Source organism: Colossoma macropomum, unplaced genomic scaffold, assembly GCF_904425465.1.
Source record: "Colossoma macropomum unplaced genomic scaffold, Colossoma_macropomum, whole genome shotgun sequence".
NCBI lineage: Eukaryota > Metazoa > Chordata > Actinopteri > Characiformes > Serrasalmidae > Colossoma > Colossoma macropomum.
Window position 1 is genome coordinate 52,501 of NW_023495894.1, and position 23,983 is coordinate 76,483.

Sequence of the window (23,983 nt, forward strand, 5' to 3'; positions counted from 1 at the left end):
GGGACTGTTTTGGGTACTGCATCTGGCACCACTGGGATTGTTTTGGGTACTGCATCTGGCACCACTGGGACTGTTTTGGGTACTACATCTGGCACCACTGGGACTGTTTTGGGTACTACATCTGGCACCACTGGGACTGTTCTGGGTACTGCATCTGGCACCACTGGGACTGTTTCAGGTACTACATCTGGCACCACTGGGACTGTTTCGGGTACTGCATCTGTCACTACTTTGCGGGGGTCTGTAGGCCTACATCCTGTGGATGGTAGGCTTATAAATACAGAGAAACTTATTATAAGCCATTATAATTAACAGTTGAATTCTACCCTCCAATAATAAATGTTTTGCACTGTAAAGTTAACTAAAAAGAAGATTTACTAAAATTAGAGTTCACAGATGGCTGTACTGGATCTGTGAACATCTGTTATCACCTTTTTTCGGCGATGTATTCTACTCTTTCAATGTGAATAGGTTCCTCCTGTGCAAATACAGGTTTCAAATAACTAATAAAAGGTTGTTAAAAAGACCAGGAGCAGAGCTGTAGATGATTCTGTAATAACTATGAAAGCTGTAAAGCATCAAAAATAAGATATAGTAAAATTAATAGCCAAAATGTGTCTGTTTTAAAAGTGGTTATAAAATCTTGGCCACATGATAAAATAACTGTAAAAAGTACAGTATAGTAATTTTTTAAAGTTTTAAGTTTTGCCAAAACTTTAACTATTGACGATCATTTAAAAACACCTTTTAACATCTAGTTAAGGATATTTGAACTGATTTCTTGGGTGGAGAAAATAGCTGGTCATGGATTATATAGCATGAATGGAGATTCTCCATTGAAAGAAGAATATAGTCCAGGACTAAGCATAATCCCTATCTGGGAAACCAACCTTATGTTATAACTGCACCTAAATAACAAAACTGTTAACATGACAAGTGATGCCAAACTGTTGAACTGTGGCATATTTTGTGAAATAACTCTTGTTCTCTTCTTCCAGCTGAAGTTTCAGGACTGTTTGCTCCATACATTAATAACCCAGTCAGATCCAGGAGGCAGTTTAGGCGTGTCCACACCAACACACTCTTCACAGACACTCATACATTTTGCTGTCTTGGACGGAAAGATACAACTACAGTACCAACGAGAGTCACCAAAGAACACCTTCAGAGGGGGGGCTGGGTGAGAAGCGTCTGAACGTCCGAGGTATGAAACCTGATATCATATTTAAAAAACAACAGTTAAAGTCAGAGACTGAGAGACATCAGATACTGATAGTCTCCATTTATCATTTGTGTCTATTAGATTCGATCGAGCACATTCATATGTGGGAACGCCCCTAATAAGCCAACTTAACCCTGCTGAAAAAAACAGCACAGACCTGCATGAATTCTTTGCTGGTCTAAGCTGGTTTATGTTGGTCTGGTGCTGGTTTAGCTAGTCACCCAGTATGGTCATGCTGGTTGATTAGCATTCCAGTATCCTAAACAAAACATATGCTGGTGCTTGTCTGTGTTGTTTTTTTCTAGCGGGGACTTTTCATATGGATTTGTCAGGTTTAATGATCATATAATGAAATGAAGTATGAACCTCTCTTTTAACATAATCAAGGAATTTTATATAATTTATTACAAGTGTAACACAAAGATCAGAAACGGTGGAAAGTCTGGGGGGTACTTAAATGGGCCCCACATACCTTTTAAGGCAATTTCTGTGAAGCCCCTAGCTCAGAGAAGTAATATATATCTAAATCTTGAGCAACATTGTCATATGTAATTAATTAATTTGTCAATCTGTGTATTTTGTGAATATTAATATCAGTTACCTTATTTGTCGTAATCGTGAAGCAAGTTTTTTTTCCTGGATCACATTTTACCGCAGAGTTTTCATGATGAGTTTTAGGACAGAAACAGGGCACACAAACATTTTAAACTAAAAGTTATAAAAGACAGTGGTTCTAAAACTCACAGTCACAGAAGTGAAACTGAAGTTGTGTATTGTTTGTCATTTCACTCACGAGAGTTTGTGGAGTTCCTTTTCATTTCATTTCCAAAACTGAGAGATGCAGGCGGGTTTGAGCTGATGAGAAGTTCAGGAACCACAAGGAGCCGTCATCTTGTAGTCGTGCCTTGCCCCAGTGAAGGACACACCGTGAGATGTCTGAAGGATCCTAGCACTGTGATAAATCATGCACTCTTTACATTCGCCCCCTGCAGAGGACTTTGAGTCCAGAGCGTGTAAGACTGGATTTGTCAGTTCATGTTGTTTCATTTACCAGTCCATCAAGTAAATGTGAGGACTGTTGTGCAATATTGAAAACTATAAATTAGCTAAATTATTCGTCATTAACCAAGTTATTTATCATATGTTACGTAAAGATCCAAATGTCATGTCATTGCTGTGGGTGTTCTGTCTTTACAAATAGGAACTAAATGAAGGACCAGTTGATGCCCAGACTGGACCCTTGATGCCATGTCTGAACTGTGGAGAGGAATTTCCCTTTTCACAGATAAGACGACACAGTGAAGACGGCTCAAGGTGCTGCTTTGAGTGTAACGATGATTATTATGATCATGTTTTAGCAGTTATCTTTGTTTCTTTGTGAGGTAAATGCAGCTGAATTTATCTTATTATTATCTGTCATATGGAAAAAACAGTCTATAACCTTTTTTCTTATTTTAGAAAATGCAATACTGTGTGGACTTTGTTGCGTGTGTAGTTAACAGTCCACTCCAAAATTAGGCTTTAAGCAGGATGCAGAAGGCTTTAAAATGATTCTCCATCCTCAAAGAAAGTTTGAGAAGCCCTGCCGTAGGGGTCGGTCATATATTGCTTAGTTCTGGTCAAAGAATAATATAGACTTTGAACTGTAGAGATATATGGACACAAAGTGTGGTACTTCATTCTTTGTTTAGGTATAACTAAATATATTATGAAGTGCATGGAGAACGCTTATCATCTAACTCAGCTTTTCTCAGGTGAACTGCAGGTGAAAGGGAGAAAGAGAATGAAAGAGAGAGAGAGAGTGCAGCTGTCCCTAGAACCATTTTGACCTCTGCCTCCACCTCTCAGCACCCCGTTGTAGATTTGGTGATGGAGGAGAGTCTGGAGACAGGTTCAGTTGAGGGTTTGTACTCAGTGTGTTACAGATTAAAGGACAAGTCAGGAGTTTACAGAATTTAAGGTTTCTGAATATTTTCTGAATATTTTTCAGAATTTCTGTGGCACTTTAAATTTGAGTTGCCCATTAGGATAAATGTACCAGGGAGTCAGACCCCTCGCCTGGTGATGGACAGATGTAGATTTTTAATTCTACTGCCTGATATTTTATGTCTGTCTGTACAGCAAACTCATCTGGCACTTCAGTGTCCAGGAGTCCAGTATGTGTTGATGGTCAGCACATGCCCAACAGTGTACTTTATCTCTCAGGTGATCCTGGAAAGTCCATAAGAAATTGCTTTTTAAAATGTTAAACCTTACTGGACAGAATCAATCTGAACATCTCAAGCGACTCAGAATTTTTTATGTATATTTTTTGCATTTCATATTTTTTTTGATGTGTATATTAAATCTGACTCTGTTTTTCTGTTAAGCTTGGATTACAGAACCAGATCCAGCCAAGGCAGTTCAGCTGTTCACCCAGTCAACACTCGAGGCTAATAAAGACACAGACAACCTGAACTTCACCCTGAGCTTGAGGGATTCCTTGGTGGAAAGGAACAGGGCTATCATTACTTTTTACAAAAGGCCAAAGGTGCAGTGGTCTAATCCACTGCAGTGCAAATTGACTGGTAATGATCCTAATTATTGATTAAATAACACAGTCATAAAACATACTGAGAATGACGCATAATATACCTATTAAGTACCACCTAAGAATGTGCATATGATGGGTGATTGACATATGACCTTGTGGGACGAACAATGATTTTTGGTAAATCATTTATTGATACATCATCTTTGGTAAATCATCATTTAGCCTGTTTCTTATTTATGAAATTACGTCACCTGATTTATTTAGTCACACTGGGGCTGTAGTTATCCTCCAGTTGCTGGCTTGCTTCTTTTTTCTTTAGACTTTCAGTCGTTCATTATGGCTACATTTATAAGAAAAATGAGGAGATATTAATAATAGACTTTAAAAAGTTAATATGTGTAAAATCTCAGAGACCCCAATTACAGAGTTATTGTCAAACATTCACAAAAACCAATACAAAGCAATATTGGAGACGCAGCATCAAAGCAAAATTTGTATCATCTCCAGAGGAACTTGATCACATGCCTCGTCTGCTGGCCTTTAGAATGTAATGCTTACTCAGAGGAGGCAGTTCATTAGATACGTACTGGGTACGTTCTCTGTATTCTCACATATGAAACTTTGATTTGCTTGATTCTTGAAGTCGTCTCAGCAATGGTAAGCAGGGACGAAGTCTGCTTCACTGCATTGCCTGACTTTCAGTGTTTCAATTTGAAAGGTGACACAGCAATCGGTGAGGGAGTCAACAGGTATGTGCTGTCTACAGTGATGGAACATCTTCAGAATGGCTTCCTTCTTGAGGAAGAGACGGGTACATCTACTGATTTTGGTAGCCTTGCAGCCTTTTAAAACACACTTTTGTCCCTTTAAAATGGACACCCGTCAATCAAAATTAATTGTGTTAATTGTGTAAAGACTTTGCTCTTTGAGGGCGAGCAAGACCATCTTGTTCCTTCCACATCTCGGGCACTTTTGGAAAGTGATTTTTGTGTCATAGCTGGACGCATAATTGGGCACTGTTTTTTAAATGATGGCCCACGTCTTGCTGGGTTGAGCCCTGCCATAGTGCATGTACTCTTTGGAGGGGAGCAAGAGACGGCAGCAATTAGCGTATCTGACTGCGTGGACCAGGATGTTCGGGATGTCATCCACCTGGTTTGGGAAAAAATATTTTTAATTTTAGTTTATTTACCAAAGCCATTTTTAAATATGTTTACTTTCTTCAAAAGACACATTATTTGTAATGTCTGTTCTGAGCTTGTAAATTTGTTTGCATTTGAACCTTTTTGCAAACTCTCAGTTTTCATTGAACCCTCTGATGTCTTTAATCAGTTGGAAGGAACCCAGGAACTTTCTGAGGACCAGAAATCCATGGTCCTCTCTGTGAGCTGCCCTGGGACTTGCCTGGTGTTACGTCAGAAAACAGGTGGTGGCTTAGGGAGAAAATTCTTCTCCATGCCGTAAGATTTTATTTTATTCTTTAAGTTTAATACTTGTGAAGTTCAGCCTGACTCTGCCTCTGGATTTGAGGGTTATTCTGCAGGAAAGTTAAACGTCTTCCTCCGAGATAGAAAATGACATTTGGGTTTATGTTAGTTTGCATAAAATCAAATATGCAGTAATGAATGTTAAAATGTTTAATGGTGTTCTTGAAACAATGAAAGGACATGAAATGAAAACAAGACATTGTTTATAACCCAGATGTGTATTTATGCTGTAAAGACTGCATGTGTGACATGATGCAGCTCTAGACACCCTGCTGGGAAAGAATTCTGAACATACACAACCTTGTTCAAGCTTTGATTTCCACCAAGAGTCCTCTAATAATGATGATTTAAAAGAAATGCTGGACATGTAGTCAATGAGTTTCACACGTTTACAATATTTTTATTTATTTTCTTCCTGTTGATACAAAACAAATACTGTGTTTTCTGATATCATTGAATTTTACACTTACAACACTGTATAAAGCCCTTTTTCAAACAACCCTAAAGAAATGGCAGTTATGTTATGTTATGTTATGTTATGTTATGTTATGTTTTGTTTAGTCTATGCATGTTACTTTCTGAAGTTTCAGAAACTTGTCAAACATTTTGTAATACATTTACAGGTTCTTGGAAGAACTACCAAGCAAGTGAAGCAAATTAAGAGAGGCCTGAAAGACACTGGTGTTTCGGAGCTTTTCAGCTCTGGACCAGACACTGTGCCAATCTTGTTCCCAAGGGCCACTGAGACAGAGATAACATCTCAAGTAAGTCAAACAAATAACAGCAGAGCTGCCCATCTATGATAAAGTTCAGCCTTAAAAAAGCAGTAAAGCTACTGCCTCTAAGTCTAAGAACTAAGAACGCTCATTCTTAGATGATTCTGGACGAGATTATCTGGCCACGGGAGGAAGATGTTGATGAAGACGTCCTCACGCTGGAGGACCAGTGCCGTGTGCTAGGCTGTTTCCGGAAGTTTATAGAAACTGGTATTTTGCCACATTTGATGTTATAATAACTTAATTTTTAAGATTTATATATGATATGATAGAATATGACAACAGTTGCTGATACTGTTTTGGGGGGGTCTTTTTCAGGGTCCTCTGAGGTCTTGAAGAGTTTGCTGTCATTCTGGACTGGCTGGGATGTCCTTCCCCCATCACTGGAGGTGGAAGTTGTTGATTGTGACCTTCCCCAATCATCAACAGGCTTTTTAACTCTAAAGCTTTCGAAAAATACTGCAAATTATGAAGATTTCCTCTGAGACCTGATGGCAAGCATCTCCTCCTCCTACTCTGGATTCGGTCAGATTTGAGCCAAAGACAACATTAACACTTTTTGTTGCAAAGCTTTATTTGCATTTTTTGTTTAATAAAATTGGTGAGATTTCATACATGCATTACTGTTAACTGTTCAATTAGAACAATGTTCAATAAAAAAGGTTTAATTTACAAAAAAGTGTTTTAAACATTTAATTTGATTAAAGTAATAACATACATAAACATAAACTACCTAAATGTCAAAGCCTGGAGTCACAGTAGGTGTCAACGAAGTTATGATTGCAGAAAACCAACCAATAACACTACATATGAGGACCCTGAGAGGAGAAAACACCACGATAGTAAGGAAGTGTTGTTACACTGAATTGGGTTAGAGAACTGAGGGCTGGAGTCCAGCGCAGTTTGGTGATTTCTCTGCTCTGACCCAACAACTAACTCTGGGAATTACTGCTGAGTTGAATGGGGTGTGTTTGAGCAGAGGAATCGGCCAACTATGCTGGACTCCTAACTGGAGTTTTATATCATACCCAGTTTTATGCCCCCATCACACATGATGAGACCACCTTACTCATCTGACCAATTTAAAAAAAGGTATTTGTTGCATGCAAAATGTAGCTTTGGACCAAAATTTTAAACTTAGAATTACAGCACAAACATTTGGCCAGCATGTGTGCTTTTGTGAATAGCAGGGGTACAAACACTCACTGGCCACTTTATCTGAAACATGTATAAGACATTTCCTGCTGGTATAGTTAAAAACTGCACCACATATATTCCATGCACATCTGTGTTGATCATTTCTAGCTTCATCACTGGTCGTTTCCTGAGTTTGCTGTTGCCTGGATATATTTGGATGTGACGATGCTCTTGGCTCCAGCAGTGTTGCTGTACCATTTCAGTGTTCCTGCTGGTCCACCACTCAAAAACATATCAGATCAACAATGATTAGTAACTGACCAATGATGAATGGTGGCTAAGCTGTTGTTTCTAATAAAGTGGCCAGTTAGTGGAAGTACAACATAGGTGTTTCTAATAAAGTGGCCAGTTAGTGGAAGCACAAGCTAAATAAGAATTAATGAATGGTTATTAATTGCAAAGGCAATGACCTCAACAATTATGACCCTTCAACAGGGTCTGCTACAATTCTAGGTAAACAAAATGATGACATCATAACGATAGGATGCCTGCACATATTTGCTATATAGGCATCAAACTCAGAGAAAAGACAGTGCTCATATGTTTTTAGTGCTTGCTCTGCTTAATAATTACCATCTCACAAGGTTGTGTGCTATGGATATCAAATAATATTAGAATAACATCCAAAACCCAAAAACGTCAGCAGATGTCTGTCCTTTAAACATCTGAAAGTATATCTGTTAACACCACAACTGTCTCACTGTACAGATTTAATACATTGGAAAAAGGACCTCGTGGATTTGGCCGTCTCTGCACTTCCACTTCAGATAGTGGCCGGGGAAGCTGAACCTCAGGAACTGTGACTCCTTCGTGGTGGTATCCATGTGGACCTTCCCAGTCAATCCCACACTCAGGATCAACCTAGAATTATATTGAACATTAAAATTTGAACAGCACATTATTTGCCTTTTTTCAAAGTGTATATTTAAGGAGGACCAAAAAAAGAAGCACAGAAAGAACAAGCATGTTTTGGTACGTGTGTAATTCATTATGGCCAGCATAAGGGCATGCTTGAAAATGCATAAACTGTAACCAGTCATTGATCATATCACTAATAATGTAAGAATGCGTGGTAAAGTACATCATTGTTATTTGATGAACTACTTAATACATGAAAAAATGCTGGACACCATTAGTATTAATCCTAAATTCCTTAGCTTGTACAAAATTGTTTGGCTATCTATAGATAGAGGTTTACTTCTAGCCTTGTTTCAAACATACCTGGGGAGGGTCTTGATGCCCCTCAAGTTGGTTCTGCATCCATAGTTGAAGTGGTGACTGGTTCTCCTCTGTGCGCAATCTATGGTGGTTCCAGCCATCCTTGAAGAACTGCAAATGCCTCTGAATATGTGGAAGAAAGGTCCGGTGCAGTGTGTAGATGTGGATCTCTTCATCTGGGCTGAGTAGGCCCTCCCTCTCCAGGTTGCAGAAAATGGTGTAGAAGAGATCTAAAACTCCCCCAAAGACATCTCTCCACGATCTGTCTATCCTAGGTAGAGTGAGCAAGCATGAAAAAATGTAGTTGACTAAACCCAAAGAAAAAGCGTTTTAGTTGGACTCTACCGAAGTCAGTTTGAAAATGAATGTGAACACAAAGTCTTTACAGAATGGTTCCTCTGATTGTGTGTGCTTCTTCCAGTGATGTGGGAATTCCTATTTAGGCCTCTAGTGGACACCATGAAATGTACAACCTGAACATTTTCTCCTCCTTTGTCAGACCCGACACGTGAAGGCACTCCATAGGTATTGACTGCTTCAGGGAAGCTGCCCATGACTGTTGAGGCCTGGTTGTTGGTGGCAGCATTAAGGTACACAATTAGACAACTAAAGCCGTCAATGCCACCATGAACTACTATTCCCCATCTGTAATTTAAGAAATTGAAAATCGTAACATATTACAGAAATGAAACTACTTACTAGTAGACACTACTTTGTTATCTGAAACATACTATAAACACACATGAATTCCTAATTCTATTTTATTAAACTTAATAAACTAAAGAATGTATTTTATGTTTTTACAATACAGCATATAAACTTCCACCAATGTTTTAGATGGTGGAAAGAATTTGCTAATTAAATATAACAAAGTGATTAACAATGAACACGCCTCCTCATGAGGTCATAAGAAAGATACATTTAATTTCCATATACATAATGTCTCTAATGCTCTACACTCCGTGTGCAACTGTATGTTCAGTATAAACCAAGGTTGCCCAGGTCCAGTCCTTGTGATTTACCACACAAGGGAATTTTTTAATGAAGACCTTCAGGAGCTTCTAAGAATTAGAACTAGAAGTGGTGGAACTAAACTGTCTATGTTGCCTCACTAAGAACAGATATGGGCAGCCCTGGCATAAATAAAACCATACATGCAAAAAGAACTGTATGATTTTACACTGTATGAATTGTATCATGTATTTAAAACAGTGTTCATATAAGCACATCCTTACCGAATAAGTTTATGGTTGCCATCTATATGCCACAAACTGTTAGGAGCAGGCACAGAATACCTTCTGCGGCGCACCGTCTGCAGCTGAAGAGCACGCATTTCACTTCCTTCTAGATCTTCACGGCGCACAGCTTCTTGAACGCGACGTCCTTCATAAAAGTAAATGTACAGATTTCAGTTAAATGCTTTTTTTCCTATAAATTAAGATTCTAAAGGTCATTATTATATGTCTACTGCACAAACCAAAAATAGCCTTCATCTAGAGACGCCACTGATACGATACCAGGTATTGGTTTTAGCTTGATATCAGTAGAAAATGCTGGATGGGCTGTAAGTGGGAAATTAATAAACTGGATCCAACTTTGTATAAAATCTACCCTGAAACGGTCAGTTACACTGTGTGATGTGATTTTAGCTGTGTCGTTACAGCATCACAGACTACTTTTACACTTTCATATTAAGTTAAACGAATCAATTAAAAATTAGATAATTTAACAGCTTAGTAGATTTTGAAAAAAAAATATCAGAACGAAGGACTCGATCTCTGTATCTGTTTTAAAAAATAAAAAAGTGGTATCATGGCAACTCCGTCTTCCTCATGAGACTATGGGGAAGCTGAAACTGCTATCGCTCCATACATTGTCCCATTACCCTTAATAGCATATAAATATTAGATTTAAAATGTACTTTACGTCATATATAACCTATTACACTTGCACAAGCAGACTGTCATCATTACTTTAATGCCTGCAAAGAAACACTCACTTTGTATCCGAATGCCTCGAGCGTTGAGATGCCAGCCATCATTTTATATCCTGTATTTGGATGACAACTGAGGATCTCGCGTACTTTTGTATCCAGGTCTTCATTATAAGTGTTGGTAAACATGTCAGAGACCCTTTAAATAAGAATTACATTGTGTGGTCAGATGACAAAAGAACTTCATCAGGCTTATTATGCAAGAATTTTGCACTCCTCCCAACAGTTAGGTTAGCATGTTTTGAAAAGTTGAGCATGCATATAGACTGTTAGCACACTTTGCATGCACACGTACCTCAGACCATGCACTGTACCTCAGACCATGCACTGTACTTTAGACCATGCTCTGTACCTCAGACCATGCACTGTACCTCAGACCATGCACTGTACTTTAGACCATGCTCTGTACCTCAGACCATGCACTGTACTTTAGACCATGCTCTGTACCTCAGACCATGCACTGTACCTCAGACCATGCACTGTACCTCAGACCATGCTCTGTACCTCAGACCATGCACTGTACTTTAGACCATGCTCTGTACCTCAGAACATGCTCTGTACCTCAGACCATGCACACGTACCTCAGACCATGCTCTGTACCTCAGACCATGCACTGTACCTCAGACCATGCTCTGTACTTTAGACCATGCTCTGTACCTCAGACCATGCTCTGTACTTTAGACCATGCTCTGTACCTCAGACCATGCTCTGTACCTCAGACCATGCACTGTACCTAAGACCATGCTCTGTACCTCAGACCATGCTCTGTACCTCAGACCATGCACTGTACCTCAGACCATGCTCTGTACCTCAGACCATGCTCTGTACTTTAGACCATGCTCTGTACCTCAGACCATGCTCTGTACCTCAGACCATGCTCTGTACTTTAGACCATGCTCTGTACCTCAGACCATGCTCTGTACCTCAGACCATGCTCTGTACTTTCGACCATGCACACGTACCTCAGACCATGCTCTGTACTTTAGACCATGCTCTGTACCTCAGACCATGTTCTGTACCTCAGACCATGCACTGTACCTCAGACCATGCTCTGTACCTCAGACCATGCACTGTACCTCAGACCATGCTCTGTACTTTAGACCATGCTCTGTACCTCAGACCATGCACTGTACCTCAGACCATGCTCTGTACCTCAGACCATGCACTGTACCTCAGACCATGCTCTGTACTTTAGACCATGCTCTGTACCTCAGACCATGCTCTGTACTTTAGACCATGCTCTGTACCTCAGACCATGTTCTGTACCTCAGACCATGCACTGTACCTCAGACCATGCTCTGTACCTCAGACCATGCACTGTACCTCAGACCATGCTCTGTACTTTAGACCGTGCTCTGTACTTTAGACCATGCTCTGTACTTTAGACCATGCTCTGTACCTCAGACCATGCTCTGTACTTTAGACCGTGCTCTGTACCTCAGACCATGCTCTGCCATTCGCCGTTAAACTGTTCTTTCACTCCATGAAGAGCTGCAACGTCACGAACAGACAGACCTGCTGATGAGTAACTCTCGATGGCTCCACAGGCCGGATGTGAGAAGGGCGTCCGAATGTCTGAGTTTGATCTGAATTCTGCAGAAAAAGCCGATTATTCGCCTCCTCTGAAGCTCTGAAGGCTATGGGGTCGACATCTGAATCAGCAGAGGCAGCTAAATGGAGCAGACTGTCCCCACAGCCTCCACACGAACCAGTAAACAACCCAGACCTGCATTTTCAGCCAGACCAGCCGAGACTCTCAGATCTCTGACTGTCTGCTGCTGTAAGAAGCCGTTACTGTACTGTCTGGACCTTAGTTACCGCTGAGAGAGCAAGACATGAACAATCGATCTACAGAGTCTGACATCGATTAACTGATAGGAGTATTAAGACGCTGTGACATCATTGGCTGACAGCCCCTTTATTAGCATAAGGACAAGGAAATACAGAAATAAATAGAGAGATAAATAAATATAGAAATTAATAGTTATGGAAATAAATTAATAAAAAAAGAAAAATGTTAATAAAGAAACATATCAATAACAAAATAAATGCTCTTATCTCGGTTCTGTTGCAGGGAGACCCGTTGCTTTGGCTGCTGGCTGGACCCAAAGGAAGTTCGGCACTTAGTCCAGCAGTACTTTACCCTCAGGTTCATATAACCAGTCACCTTATTGGCTGGCTGGATCAATAATGTGAAATATCTCCACAAATCAGTGAAAAGGAGATGTATGAACTCAATAAAGTTTATTTTTTCTAATATTTGTGTCCTTATTTATTTTATTTTATTTTCTCAGCTCATTTCATATAGACTGAGTTTGGTTCTGGCTCAGAAGTACTTATAACTAAATATTTTACAGTTGTTACTCTTAGTTCTCTTCTTTTAGAATGAAGAATGAGTTATTCATGGTTCTAATGTTCTGTAGCTTAACTCTTATTAATAAACTGTGTTTTATTCAGGTTTTTATTTAGGCTTTTACAACCTGGGTCACCTGTGGAATCTGCTTTTGCTGTTGATCAACATGAGGACCACAGCTGTGAAAAAGAAAGTTAAGGAAATCATTATAAGGCTGAGAGACGAGAATAAAGCAGTAAGAGACTCCAACCAATCCTGAGGCTCACCAAACCTGACCGTGTAGAACTTTATTAAGAAGAAAGAGAATCAGAGAGCTTTGTAACCATTAAGGCCTCAACAGCTGACAGCAGAAGAATCAGCATCGTGCAGTGCAGCCTCTGTATTTCTGTTTATAAAGTCTTCTGCACACAGCAGCCACTGACAAACCCACACCTGCCTCTTGGAGACTTTATGAATAGGACTTATTTACCAGGCCACACATTCTGCGCAGCGTGGCGTAATATGGTTACACTGGTCACTGCTGAGTGTTACTAATCTAGCCCATTATCTAAAATAGTGTTTGTCAATATTGTTGAACTTTTCTATTAAACGCTTTAAAAGTCTTTCCATTTTATACAAAACTGTAAAAAACAAAAACACAGACGAATCTGTGGTCCACATAGAGGCTATTAACAACACTGATCAGGGAAGACAGTTCATTTACCTGTAGATTCATAAAATATACTTCCTAGCAAAATAGAAAGAACGTACAATATAAAAACACAGCTTAGCTCTGTCTGTAGCTTTTCCCCCTGAGAGGTAGCTGGTTGGTCATGGGGTTGAAATGCTGCAGAATCAAAAACAGACGGTCATTACAAAATGACCATTATCTCCCACAGATACTATTAACAGAAGGACTTTCTAGCGTTGTTGAATGTCCTCTGAATGAACTCTTTTAATGCAAAAAAGCAAAAAAATCACCACCTCTGTCGTTTCCCTGTAGTTTGCCTTTGTCTGCAGAGCCCCTCTTCCTCAAAGACGAATCTGTGGTTTACAAAGACGTCATCAACAATATTAACTGCATGATTTAGGCAGCTACTTATTTACAGCTTCCGATTCATTTGGCTTCTTATTCACAGCTCCTGACTCAATGAATGATGGTAAACTAAAGGATGTGTTCATGTTCACATACAGATGTAGATGAAATAGTAAACACTCCCATAGGTTTACTGTAATTTGTTGAATCAGCAGCTCTGAGTAAGGGGTCAACATCAGCCGGTGAGAAGATTAAGATTTAGTGATAATAATAATAAGTGACCCTTATTAGTCCCACAACGGGGACATTTCACCACATTTAACTCATCTGTGCAGTGAAACACCACATACACACTAGTGAAGACAAACACTAGAGGGCAGTGAGCACACTTGCCCGGAGTGGTGGGCAGCCCTATCCGCAGCGCCCAGTGACCAGTTGGAGATTAGGTGTCTTGCTCAGGGGCACTTCAGTCATGTACTGTCGGTTCAAACCGGCGACCTTCCGGTCACAGTGCCTTTGGGGAAATTCTGGCTGGCCAGTTACTCAAGTGAAGATTCATCAATGTTCTCTGGGTTTTCATTTTTGGTGCACTTTTTTAGATTTTCTAGAACCTTAGAAATGTTTTGAACCCTTTTCTGGATGTTCTTTTGATCATGGCCTAGTGCTTATGGTGATACCATAACTCTGATGGTGAACTTCAATATGAGTGAGTTTTACATTCAGCAGGGCTGATTAAGGGAACAGTTACTTTTTCACATGGATGGTTTGAATGTTAGATAACTGAGCTCTGTAAATAAAGTTAATTATAATGTAACAAATGTGAAACTGTAACATTTTCAAAATACCGAGTCCACATTACAGAAACTAGCTGCAAAATTAGCCCATTTTAAAATCATTATTCTTGGGGAAAAATAACTTACATATATCTATCTGTTTATTCAGTATACAGCAGTTTAGTCCCACCCATTCATGCTGAAGTAATAAGGAGTGTTTTGGCCCAGACTGCTTTTTGAATAAGATACAATATAGAACTGCCAGTCAGAACAAAGGTAGTTTACCTGTATCTAAAAGGCTCCGTAACAAACCCAACCGGTTTAATTTACCTGATCAAAAGAGGAAAATGGTCATGTAAAAATGAATTATGACTGTTTTTGGTACAGACATCCACTCAAAGGTCATAAGTGGATTTCAGGGAAAAATAAAGCATGTAGGATTTGCTTCTTTAAATCCTGTATTGATACAGACCTTTTGTTTGTGTTGAAGTTGCTTTCGTCAATGGCCACAAACTCCCTGTCCTCCCCAAGGTGCTGTGCTGTCCTTTCATAGTGCCTCACAGCACGTGTGCACACTTTTCTTACACATGAGGCATCTTTGACAGTGTTCTTGAACTTTCTGCTATACCTTCTGTCTTCATATCACCCTGCCTCATACGTAAGCCCTGCGCAAACCTGTAGAGCAAATGGACAGAACAAATCAACACTTCCTAAAATACTCAAGCAGAGCACAGTGTGAACTTCTAGGACTGTTTCTCAGAATATAAATTAGGTTACCTATAGAAAAACTTCATCCATGAGAATAAGCTGCATCTCGAGCCCTCACACAGTTCGTGTGTTTGGAATAACACCTACTGTGACAACAGTAACCAGCTGGGACAATACTAAGGAAATCCAGGACCCACCTGAGCTCCACCTTAGAGTCACCGCGCAAAGACGGCTCCGCGATCTTCCTGCAGGCATTACGGCTCTTCCAGTTTCCAAGAGCGCCATAGTGTTGGATGAAGAGGCTGCGCTGAAGAGTGTAGAGGCAACATGAATCAAGCGCCAAGTACACGAAGTCTGTGAACAAAGCTTAAAACACCAGCCGTGTGCGATTCTACTGTATGTGGAGTTTTCCAAATATATATGTTTGTTACGTCTTATTGTGTTTTGTGTTTGTCTGTTGTTTGTGTAGCAAACGTTAGCTAGCATACTTTAATGCTGCACTTTTCAGAATTAGCCAGCTAGCTTAGTAGTTAGCGTTAGCTTGGTCAGCAGGTAAAAGCCATTGAAAAAAGGAGGCTGTCCAGCGGCTGTCCAGTAATATAAAAGCAAATTAGCTAGTTAGACATTCTGGGACACCTCAACGTTATATAATCATAAACGGTTACTACACAAAAATGAACGCACAGCCTTTTATCACCACCTCAGTTCATATGAATGTGCTGCAATGATCAGACAATGATGTGTCTGTAAACCCCAGATTTGTCTGTGAGGAAGAGGGTCACTGCAGACAAAAGCAAACTACAGGCAAACGACAGAGACAGTGATTTAATTTTGTTTACTGTTTTGTATTTTGTGTTACATTCAATAGTGCTAAAACACTTCTCTTAATAGTGTCTGCAGTAGATAACAGTGTTTTTATATGGTTTTTATGGTTATTGTGTCTGTTTTTGTTTCTGCAGCATTTCAACCCCATGGCCAACCAGCTACCTCTCAGGGGGAAAAGCTACAGACAGAAGTGAGCTATTTTTATATTGTTCTCTCTATTTTGCTATTAAATACCTTTTTTTAATCTACAGACAAATTAACTTTCTTCCATGATCAACGTTCCACCACTGAAGTCAACAGCTTCTGATCTGTTTGGCTTCTCGTTAGTAATCTTTTTACTCTTCTACGGGGGCAGTCGTGGGCTGGAGGTCTGAAGTGTGACCTTCTGGATAACAAGAATGAATGAATGGCTTGAAACTAATCCTGCATTTTACAGCAAGAACACCACTCCAACATTCACGCTTGGGGGCGGTAGTGGGTCAGTGTGGGGATGTTTTGCTGCATCAGGACCTGGACAACCTGCTATTATTGAAGGATCCCTGAATTCTGTTCTCTACAGGGAATTTTAAGTGGACTGTCAGTCTTCTTAAGTGTCCAGTCAAAATGCTAACTTGAACCCGGGAATAATTTCTAGAGACAGACAGACAGACAGACAGACAGAAAAACAGACAGACAGACAGACAGATAGACAGACAGACAGACAGACAGACAGATAGATAGACAGACAGACAGACAGACAGATAGATAGATAGATAGATAGATAGATAGATAGATATTCAGCCAATATCAGTCACACAAAACAGGACAGTTATAATACTGTTTTTTATTAATGATGTCAGATATTTTCTAAAAGCTTGATGTTTTGTTCTCAGAATCTTTGCTGTTGAATTTCTGTCTTTTTTAAAGATGAATATGAGATTATTTTGTTTCTTATTACAGTCTTTGCTGTTTTCCACAGAAGTGTTGGTTTGGTGTTTGGACAGTCTTTCACTTCCATGAAGGATGTCCACTCCCTCCTTAGGAATGTGTCAGATTCTGGGTCTTTAAGTAAAGATGGATTAAAGCACCACCTGGTTATGGTTTGTGGAGCTGAATATTCTTTAGTGTGGTCACTAAAACTTATCGGAGACATTTTGGTGTTTGTAATTTCTGATGTAAATGAATTACTTGTAAGAAATAAGTTAATACATGAGAAAGAGGTGTGAAGTGGAGAAAAGTGTGAATATTATATTTTGAGTGGGCTACATAACCACCAATTTTCATTGAGGCCAAAGAATTTCCATCCAAAATGCTTTATGGTGAAATATTTTCCTCTTGTTTGGATTTATAGTGACTCTGTTACTGTTGAGCATCATTTTTATAATTTGGAAAGTATTTTTAGTGAATATTAAGATTTCACTCTTTTCAGCTAAAGGGAAAAGTTGTTGATCATGTTTATGTTTATGTTTATGTTTGGTGTCAGATTTTAAAGATACTGTGTCTTTTCAATGCAACACTTTTCTATCAGTGTTTGAAATGTGCTGAATCTGATGTGTTTGATTATGTGCTGCAGTTAAAGCTCTGCTGAAAAACACCACCTTGTAGCCTCTGTTTTATCATCTATAGGCTGATCTCAGACTTGCCTTTCATATCAGATTTAGAGGAGGTTTTTTGCCGACCTTGTGCAGATTTATTTGGAATCCAGCTGGGTATGTAAAGTTTTTAAGTCTTGATGTTGAACATTTCATAGCACAGAAACTGCAGTGTTTAAGGTGGTAGATGATCTTTTATTGAGTGCCTCTTTTGATGCTGTTGATCGTGCAGCACCTGCAGGTCAGAGGGGTTTCAGTCACTGTATTTCACTGGTTCAGTTCCTGTTTGAACTGGGCGTAAAGAATGTGCAGCCTTGAGTGACCATTCCTCACCTTTTAGTGTTGCTACTTCAGCTGTTTTCACTTCAAGACAGATTTGAAAAGATGGAATTAACAACATTCTTGTAATTGATCACCTGAAATCACCGGCATCTTGTGTGAGGAGTCTTAGGATTAAAGTGGACCTACATTGTCATTTGCTTCCCATATTCTATATACATTCTATACAGAAATACTCTATTTGTAGAGCTTAGACAGAGAAACACTGTGAGACTCAGGGCGTCTCTGACTCGATGTGAGGCTGAGAAGCTGGTTCATGTGTTTGTGATTTTGCTGTGATTTCTGGTCTTCAGTATAATTACAGGATCTCCTTCTTCCTCATATGTATGTTAAGGTTACACTGAGGTCTGGATCCTCAGATCTGCTGGTGGTTCCCCATAAGTTAGGTTCCTTGAGTGACTGTGCTTTAACTGTATTGGGTCCATGATTGTGGAATGAGCTTCTTAAGTCTCGTAGAACTTCTGAATCTTTACCACTTTTTAGGACAAATTTAAAGACTTATCATTTTACACATATTTGTACTGTATTGTTGAAGTAGTCCTGATTTTTGTTTTGTTGTGAGATTTTATTTGTATTTTACTGAAGTTATATTAATATTATAGTGATTATTTTTACTCTTGTGTTGTTATTATTGTTATTAAATTGATGTTAGATTATTTTTATTCATGTTTTCTTATTAAATAGATGTTATTTTTTGTATTTTATTTGTTTTATCTTCTGTGAAGCACTTTGAGATGACAGTGTCATGAAAGTATTTACAGTGATGTAAACTGCATTATGATGTGCTACACTGTGTTGAATATGGTGGGTCTGTTCTGCAGTTTGCTGAATGGTTGAGTATTTTCATGGTGTCAGTTTCAGTTTTTCCATTGTAAATATTTTTCACTGAGCTTTCAGAGTTAAAATGACAATATTAATTCAGTTCATCTTCAGCTGTAGAATTCCTGATTGTAGAGTCCAGTGAATTAACCAGTCAGTCTACTTTAGAGCCATGTGTGCTGAGACTCTCAGGTCGTTTTAAAGTTGGTGTTTCATCTGTGCTTGGAGAGTCTTTGAAGTCATGAATGTCAGTCGGTCATCACTGGATGTGTATCTTTTAAACATTATTGGTGCTTATTGTGAAAAAGTGCTTCACCATTAATGAACTCAAACAGACCCCCTGGTTCCTATCACCACCACTGTAAAGACATCTGAGCCATTTCACACCAAACCTCTCTGAATCTCTCTGATTACATCCCGGTTTCTGAACTGGGCAAAACAGTGAAACATCAGTGGAAGTTCCCTTTAAAAGGACACTCCAACCAAAATTTAAAATGTATCAAATCTCTGTTGTAAACGTGCTTATTCTCTTTTACAGTCGTGCCTCAGTGGTGTCTAAGCTGAGTTTGCCTGATCAGGAAATCTCCTTCTGATCATGTATCTTACAAGGAAAGCAAAATTTGGAGGGTGACAACTGTTTTGTTGTGGATGTTTAGAGACAGACTGAAACTTTTTTCACTAAAACTTCAACTGAATTATTCATTTAACAAATAAAAACAGTTTGACGACCAGTTGATGTTCTTTATCACTAATGTTAACTATCACCACAGATGTGTTTATTAGCCTCTGGATCAATATAAGATAAGATAAGATAAGATAAGATAAGATAGTCCTTTATTAGTCCCACAACGGGGAAATTCTCAGTGTTACAGCAGCAAAGGGAGAGAAAGACACTCAAGAAAAAGAAAAGAAGTAACAAGAAGATAATTAACAAGCAAGTAATTAACTTTATTAAGTGCTTAACAAGCTTTTTTACAGTTTGTTACTTGTTACTTTATAGACAATAAATATAATTCGAAAAATAAAAAATAAGATAAAAATAAACTCCATCCTTCACAAAAAATTTACAATATAAAGAATTATAAATAAACAAAAAGCTAAAAAGCTGATATATTCACACTCAGCGTCCAGCAGTCAGGAGTTACTGAATGTTGTAGGGCCTCCTAAAGTATCTGCATGATTGTTGCGACCCCACAGGAGAGTCTAGGGGAGAATGGGGTCAGTAACTTATGGTTTAGACGTGATGTTTGTAGCCTGACCCAGGAAGGAGCAGGACACGAACAGGACAGCTCCTTTTCTTATTTACTGCAGCTGCGCTGTGAACCCGGATTTCATCTTAATTACAGTGCTGAGTGATCGATACTGATTCTTTATGTTCTACAGAAAAATGTAGTCGTTACTGAATCAGATCAGTTGTTTGCAGTATTGAGCTGAAAAACACTGCAGTGATTATGTTGAGCTGATAGCTGAGCTCGGGGCGTCTCTGTAAGGGGGAGGGGCCTCTCCAGATCCTGACTGACAGGTCTGAGCGCTGTGTGAAGAGCGAGCTGGATCAGCGTCTGTTCAGCTGCAGCTCCGCCGAAAGCTGTGGGTTTCTGAAAGCAGCGTTGCTCCGAGTGGAACGGTGGGGATGTAAAATAAGTTCCTGAGATCTTTCTGAGAAGATGTGTTACTAAAACACTGGTCCAGAGAGGAACTCAGGGTAGCTGAACGCTAAAGCAGCTTAGTGTTAACGTACCGGTATTAGTTTCTTTGGCGGCTCTAAATGTACAGCGTTAGCACTGAGTTTGGATATGTTTCTATAACCAGCTATAACAGGTCAGCTATAACTAGCTATAATTAGCTATAACAGGTTAGCTGTAACGCGGCACGGTGGCACAGTGGGTAGTGCTGTCGCCTCACAGCAAGAAGGGCCAGGGTCGTTTCTGTGTGGAGTTTGCATGTTCTCCCCGTGTCTGCGTGGGTTTCCTCCGGGTACTCCGGTTTCCTCCCACAGTCCAAAAACATGCAGTCAGGCTGATTGGACATGCTGAATTGCCCCTAGGTGTGAGTGAGTGTGTGAATGTGTATGTCTGTCTGTCTGCCCTGCGATGGACTGGCGACCTGTCCAGGGTGTATCCTGCCTTCCGCCCAATGACAGCTGGGATAGGCTCCAGCACCCCACCGCGACCCAGAAGGATAAGCGGTTTAGATGATGGATGGATGGATGAAGGTTAGCTGTAACTAGCTATAACAGGTCAGCCAGCAATCAAACTGGTGTTTCTGTCGGTTCCCAGTTCATAGCGTTAGCTAGGCTGTGTGTTTGCAGCGGCTGGCTAACGCTGCTCATGCCGGTTACCTATGGTAACGCACCGATTCGAACCTGTGTCTGTTAAGGCTGCACTTTAGTGATGTGCTGCTTTTATACAGCAGTGAATTGAACAGCTCTTCAGAGAGAGACATTAGTTTGCCGTTAGCGGCGCTGTGACGGTGAGGACTTTTATAGTGCAGTGAAAAAGGAAGGTTTCCCCGCGGTCTGCGATTCACCCCCACCCCGCCTAGCGCCCACCTCCCCTGGCTCACGCGAGCCTCGCGTCTCGAGCCCACCACGCCCCTCTCTCGGCCTCACTGTGCAGCAGGTTAACGCGGTTATCACCACAGCCCTGGTCATTAACAGAGGCTGGTTAACGTTCTGCAGTGGAGTTAATGTACTGAAAGAATGAGCTGAGTTCTCCTATGTTCTGTTTCTACAGGTTCTTCTGAAGATGCAGTGGAAGTGGAAGTGTTGTGAGTTTAAATGCAGTCAGAACAGACCAGGGCTGGTCCACAGCAATCAAACACTAGCACTGCACTGTTTTCACTGCTTATGTAACAACATGTCACAGAAAGTGCTGCCATACTGGTTGTGCAACACAATCAAAACTGTGCTTGGTCAGTTCGTCTTTCTTACAGACCGTTCATTTTTTGTCGTTCTAATTATGTAATTTTCCGTGTCGTTTTACTTTCCAAAAGACTGAAGGGCCAACTGATGTTCGGACACTGGTGCTCAGAGGCCTTCTAGTCATCCTCAGTGACATCTCCACAGACTTCTACACAACAGCCTTTGTAAGTAACCTCTTACTTTCTCAAAAGGACCATGACAGTGAAAATCTTGAATTTTAACCATTATTTGATCGTTCCTGTCTTCAGTAAACCCTGAGAGTTTAGTTTTACACAGTTAAAGAGTAAGAAATGGTTCAGCGTATCACTCGTACAGGCTGTCCATCCAGATAGTTTATGTGGTATTTTGTGAGATTTCCAGTCTGCCATGATCTCCTTCATCTCCCAGCACTCTGACACAGTGAGGCTGATAGGTGTTCTTTTGTGCACAATCTTAAAAATATAGTTCTTCAAGGGTTCTTCAGTAAAGAAAATGGTTCTATATAGAACCATGTACATTCAAAAAACCCTCTGCATGATTAAAGGGTTCTTGGCATTATGAAAGGGTTCTTGAGATGGATGGAGAATGTTCTGTATGAGGGTCTGTATACAACCTTTTTGAAAATGCCTCTGTATAGCCCCACAAAGGGTTCTTCTATTGTATACAAGCTTGACATCATAACAATAGAAGAACCCTGTGCTATCTAGAACCATTTTCTTTATTAAAGAACTCTTGAAGAGCCGTCTTTTTAAAGAGTGCTGCAGCTCAAATTGTTAAAAATGTACACAATGAAAACTTCATTTCAGCACCTCTTTCTGAGCTTTTTCCACCTTCTTTCGGGTGTGCCGATTTAATCTACTCCAGCAGTCATAACACCTCCTCACACCTCCCTCATGCATCTGACTCTCCCATGACTAGACTGTCTTAATGCTTAATTGATCATTAATGTTATGATTGTGCTCTTATGCTGTCAGGACTCTGATGACTCATTCTGCCACGCTGACATTGGGATCCTCCTCATTCAGCATAAAGGTGCTGAGCTCTCATCATCCCTCCATCTCAGTCCAGCCCCATTGAAGATCATCATTGAGGGACAAGTCGTGATGGACGACATTCAAGACCTGCCAAAAGCTGTGTGCATTAGGCTTGGGCTTACATATGCAGCGTATCTCAACTGTCCCAACTCTGTGAAGAACACATTCCAGTTCATCCAACAGGTTCTTCTCACACTGGGCCACGGTGAACTAAAACCCAGATTACAAACACTGAAAAGCAGCTCGCGCTGTAAATAAAAGCCAGGTCAAGTCTATCGTAAGAAGGTGTGGCTGCTTTTGGTTTTTCAAATGTTTATTTGTTTTTGTTTGTTTTTCCACTTCAACCTGGTGCCCCTGTGCTCACCATGTTGTTATGGTCCCCTCTTTGACTTCAGTCGCCTCTCCAAACCTTCACGTTTGATAAAATACAAGACGTCTCACATGGTTTCATTGCCCTCGTCACCAATCATGCAAAGGAAGTGTTTAACAGGTGCTGGTTTTTTGCATTATGTGGAACTGATTTAAGTTTAATGAGGGATATGAATGTTCAGCCACAGTACAAGATGTAGTTGTGCGCTCAGAACTGCATATTAGAGCTCAGTTGATATGATATAGTTAACACTTCATCAATCAAGGTGAAGCTTTGAAGGCTTGTATCAAGTTATAATGCGTGTCTTTGTGTCCAGTTGTTTACAGAAATATAGCAGATATTGTTCAATGCTGTGCAGGTATATTACGTCTCCTAACAAGGTGGAGTTTTAACAAGGAGTTTTAATTCTGTCTTTTGATTGACACGTTTGGTGTTGGTGCAGTAACCCATTTGAAGTGTTACCTTGCAGTGTTTTGTCAATAAATTACATTGGAACATTGAAATGTAGTGTTGAAATTCTTCCCTTCCAATTTTAAACTAAGTAGTGATAAATAATGTTATATTTATGTTATATATATATTTTTGTATGTTTAACTTAAAATAGTTATTTTGTAGAATTAAGACTTCAGAAAATAGATGATTTATGTGAACTAATGATTTTGAGTAAAGACTAATGTAAACTTGATTTGTGTGCTGCATCCAGTTAAGGTTCTGTGTTAATACAGCTTAAAGTGTTCAGTTTCACCTTGTGTAAAAACGTAAACAGTATAAGGCAGCGGGTTTCCACGCCATCTTCTAGTAGAGTCAGCTACTTTGGGATAAGAGTGTAGGGATATAGGAATGAGGTTCAC

General features: G+C 39.8%; 1 protein-coding gene and 2 long non-coding RNA genes across 5 annotated transcripts in view; all 3 read left to right on the forward strand.

The window, feature by feature from the left end:
• LOC118803385 overlaps nucleotides 1-6,667 on the forward strand; it is a 6,720-nt gene extending 53 nt beyond the window's left edge. Inside the window, exons 1-5 of one of the 3 annotated variants that reach the window (XR_005006852.1) lie at nucleotides 1-3,427; nucleotides 3,592-5,215; nucleotides 5,866-6,006; nucleotides 6,117-6,228; nucleotides 6,337-6,667. The exon at nucleotides 1-3,427 is cut by the window's left edge and continues 53 nt beyond it. This is a non-coding gene — a long non-coding RNA (uncharacterized LOC118803385). Of the gene's footprint in view, nucleotides 5,216-5,865; nucleotides 6,007-6,116; nucleotides 6,229-6,336 lie in introns of all 3 variants that reach the window. The other 2 variants (XR_005006851.1, XR_005006850.1) reach the window with 2 other exon arrangements.
• The window catches only part of LOC118803383, a 57,957-nt gene extending 48,923 nt beyond the window's left edge, over nucleotides 1-9,034 (forward strand). Inside the window, exon 6 of the mRNA XM_036563882.1 lies at nucleotides 7,924-9,034. Within this exon, the coding sequence (XP_036419775.1) occupies nucleotides 7,924-8,018 (95 nt within the window). The 3' untranslated portion in view covers nucleotides 8,019-9,034. The remainder of the gene's footprint in view (nucleotides 1-7,923) is intronic.
• Nucleotides 9,035-21,387: 12,353 nt separating this feature from the next.
• Nucleotides 21,388-22,977, forward strand: LOC118803382. The gene is made up of 3 exons (XR_005006849.1): nucleotides 21,388-21,595; nucleotides 21,821-21,913; nucleotides 22,703-22,977. It is a non-coding gene; the product is annotated as an uncharacterized LOC118803382 (long non-coding RNA).
• The last annotated feature ends 1,006 nt before the right edge of the window (nucleotides 22,978-23,983 follow it).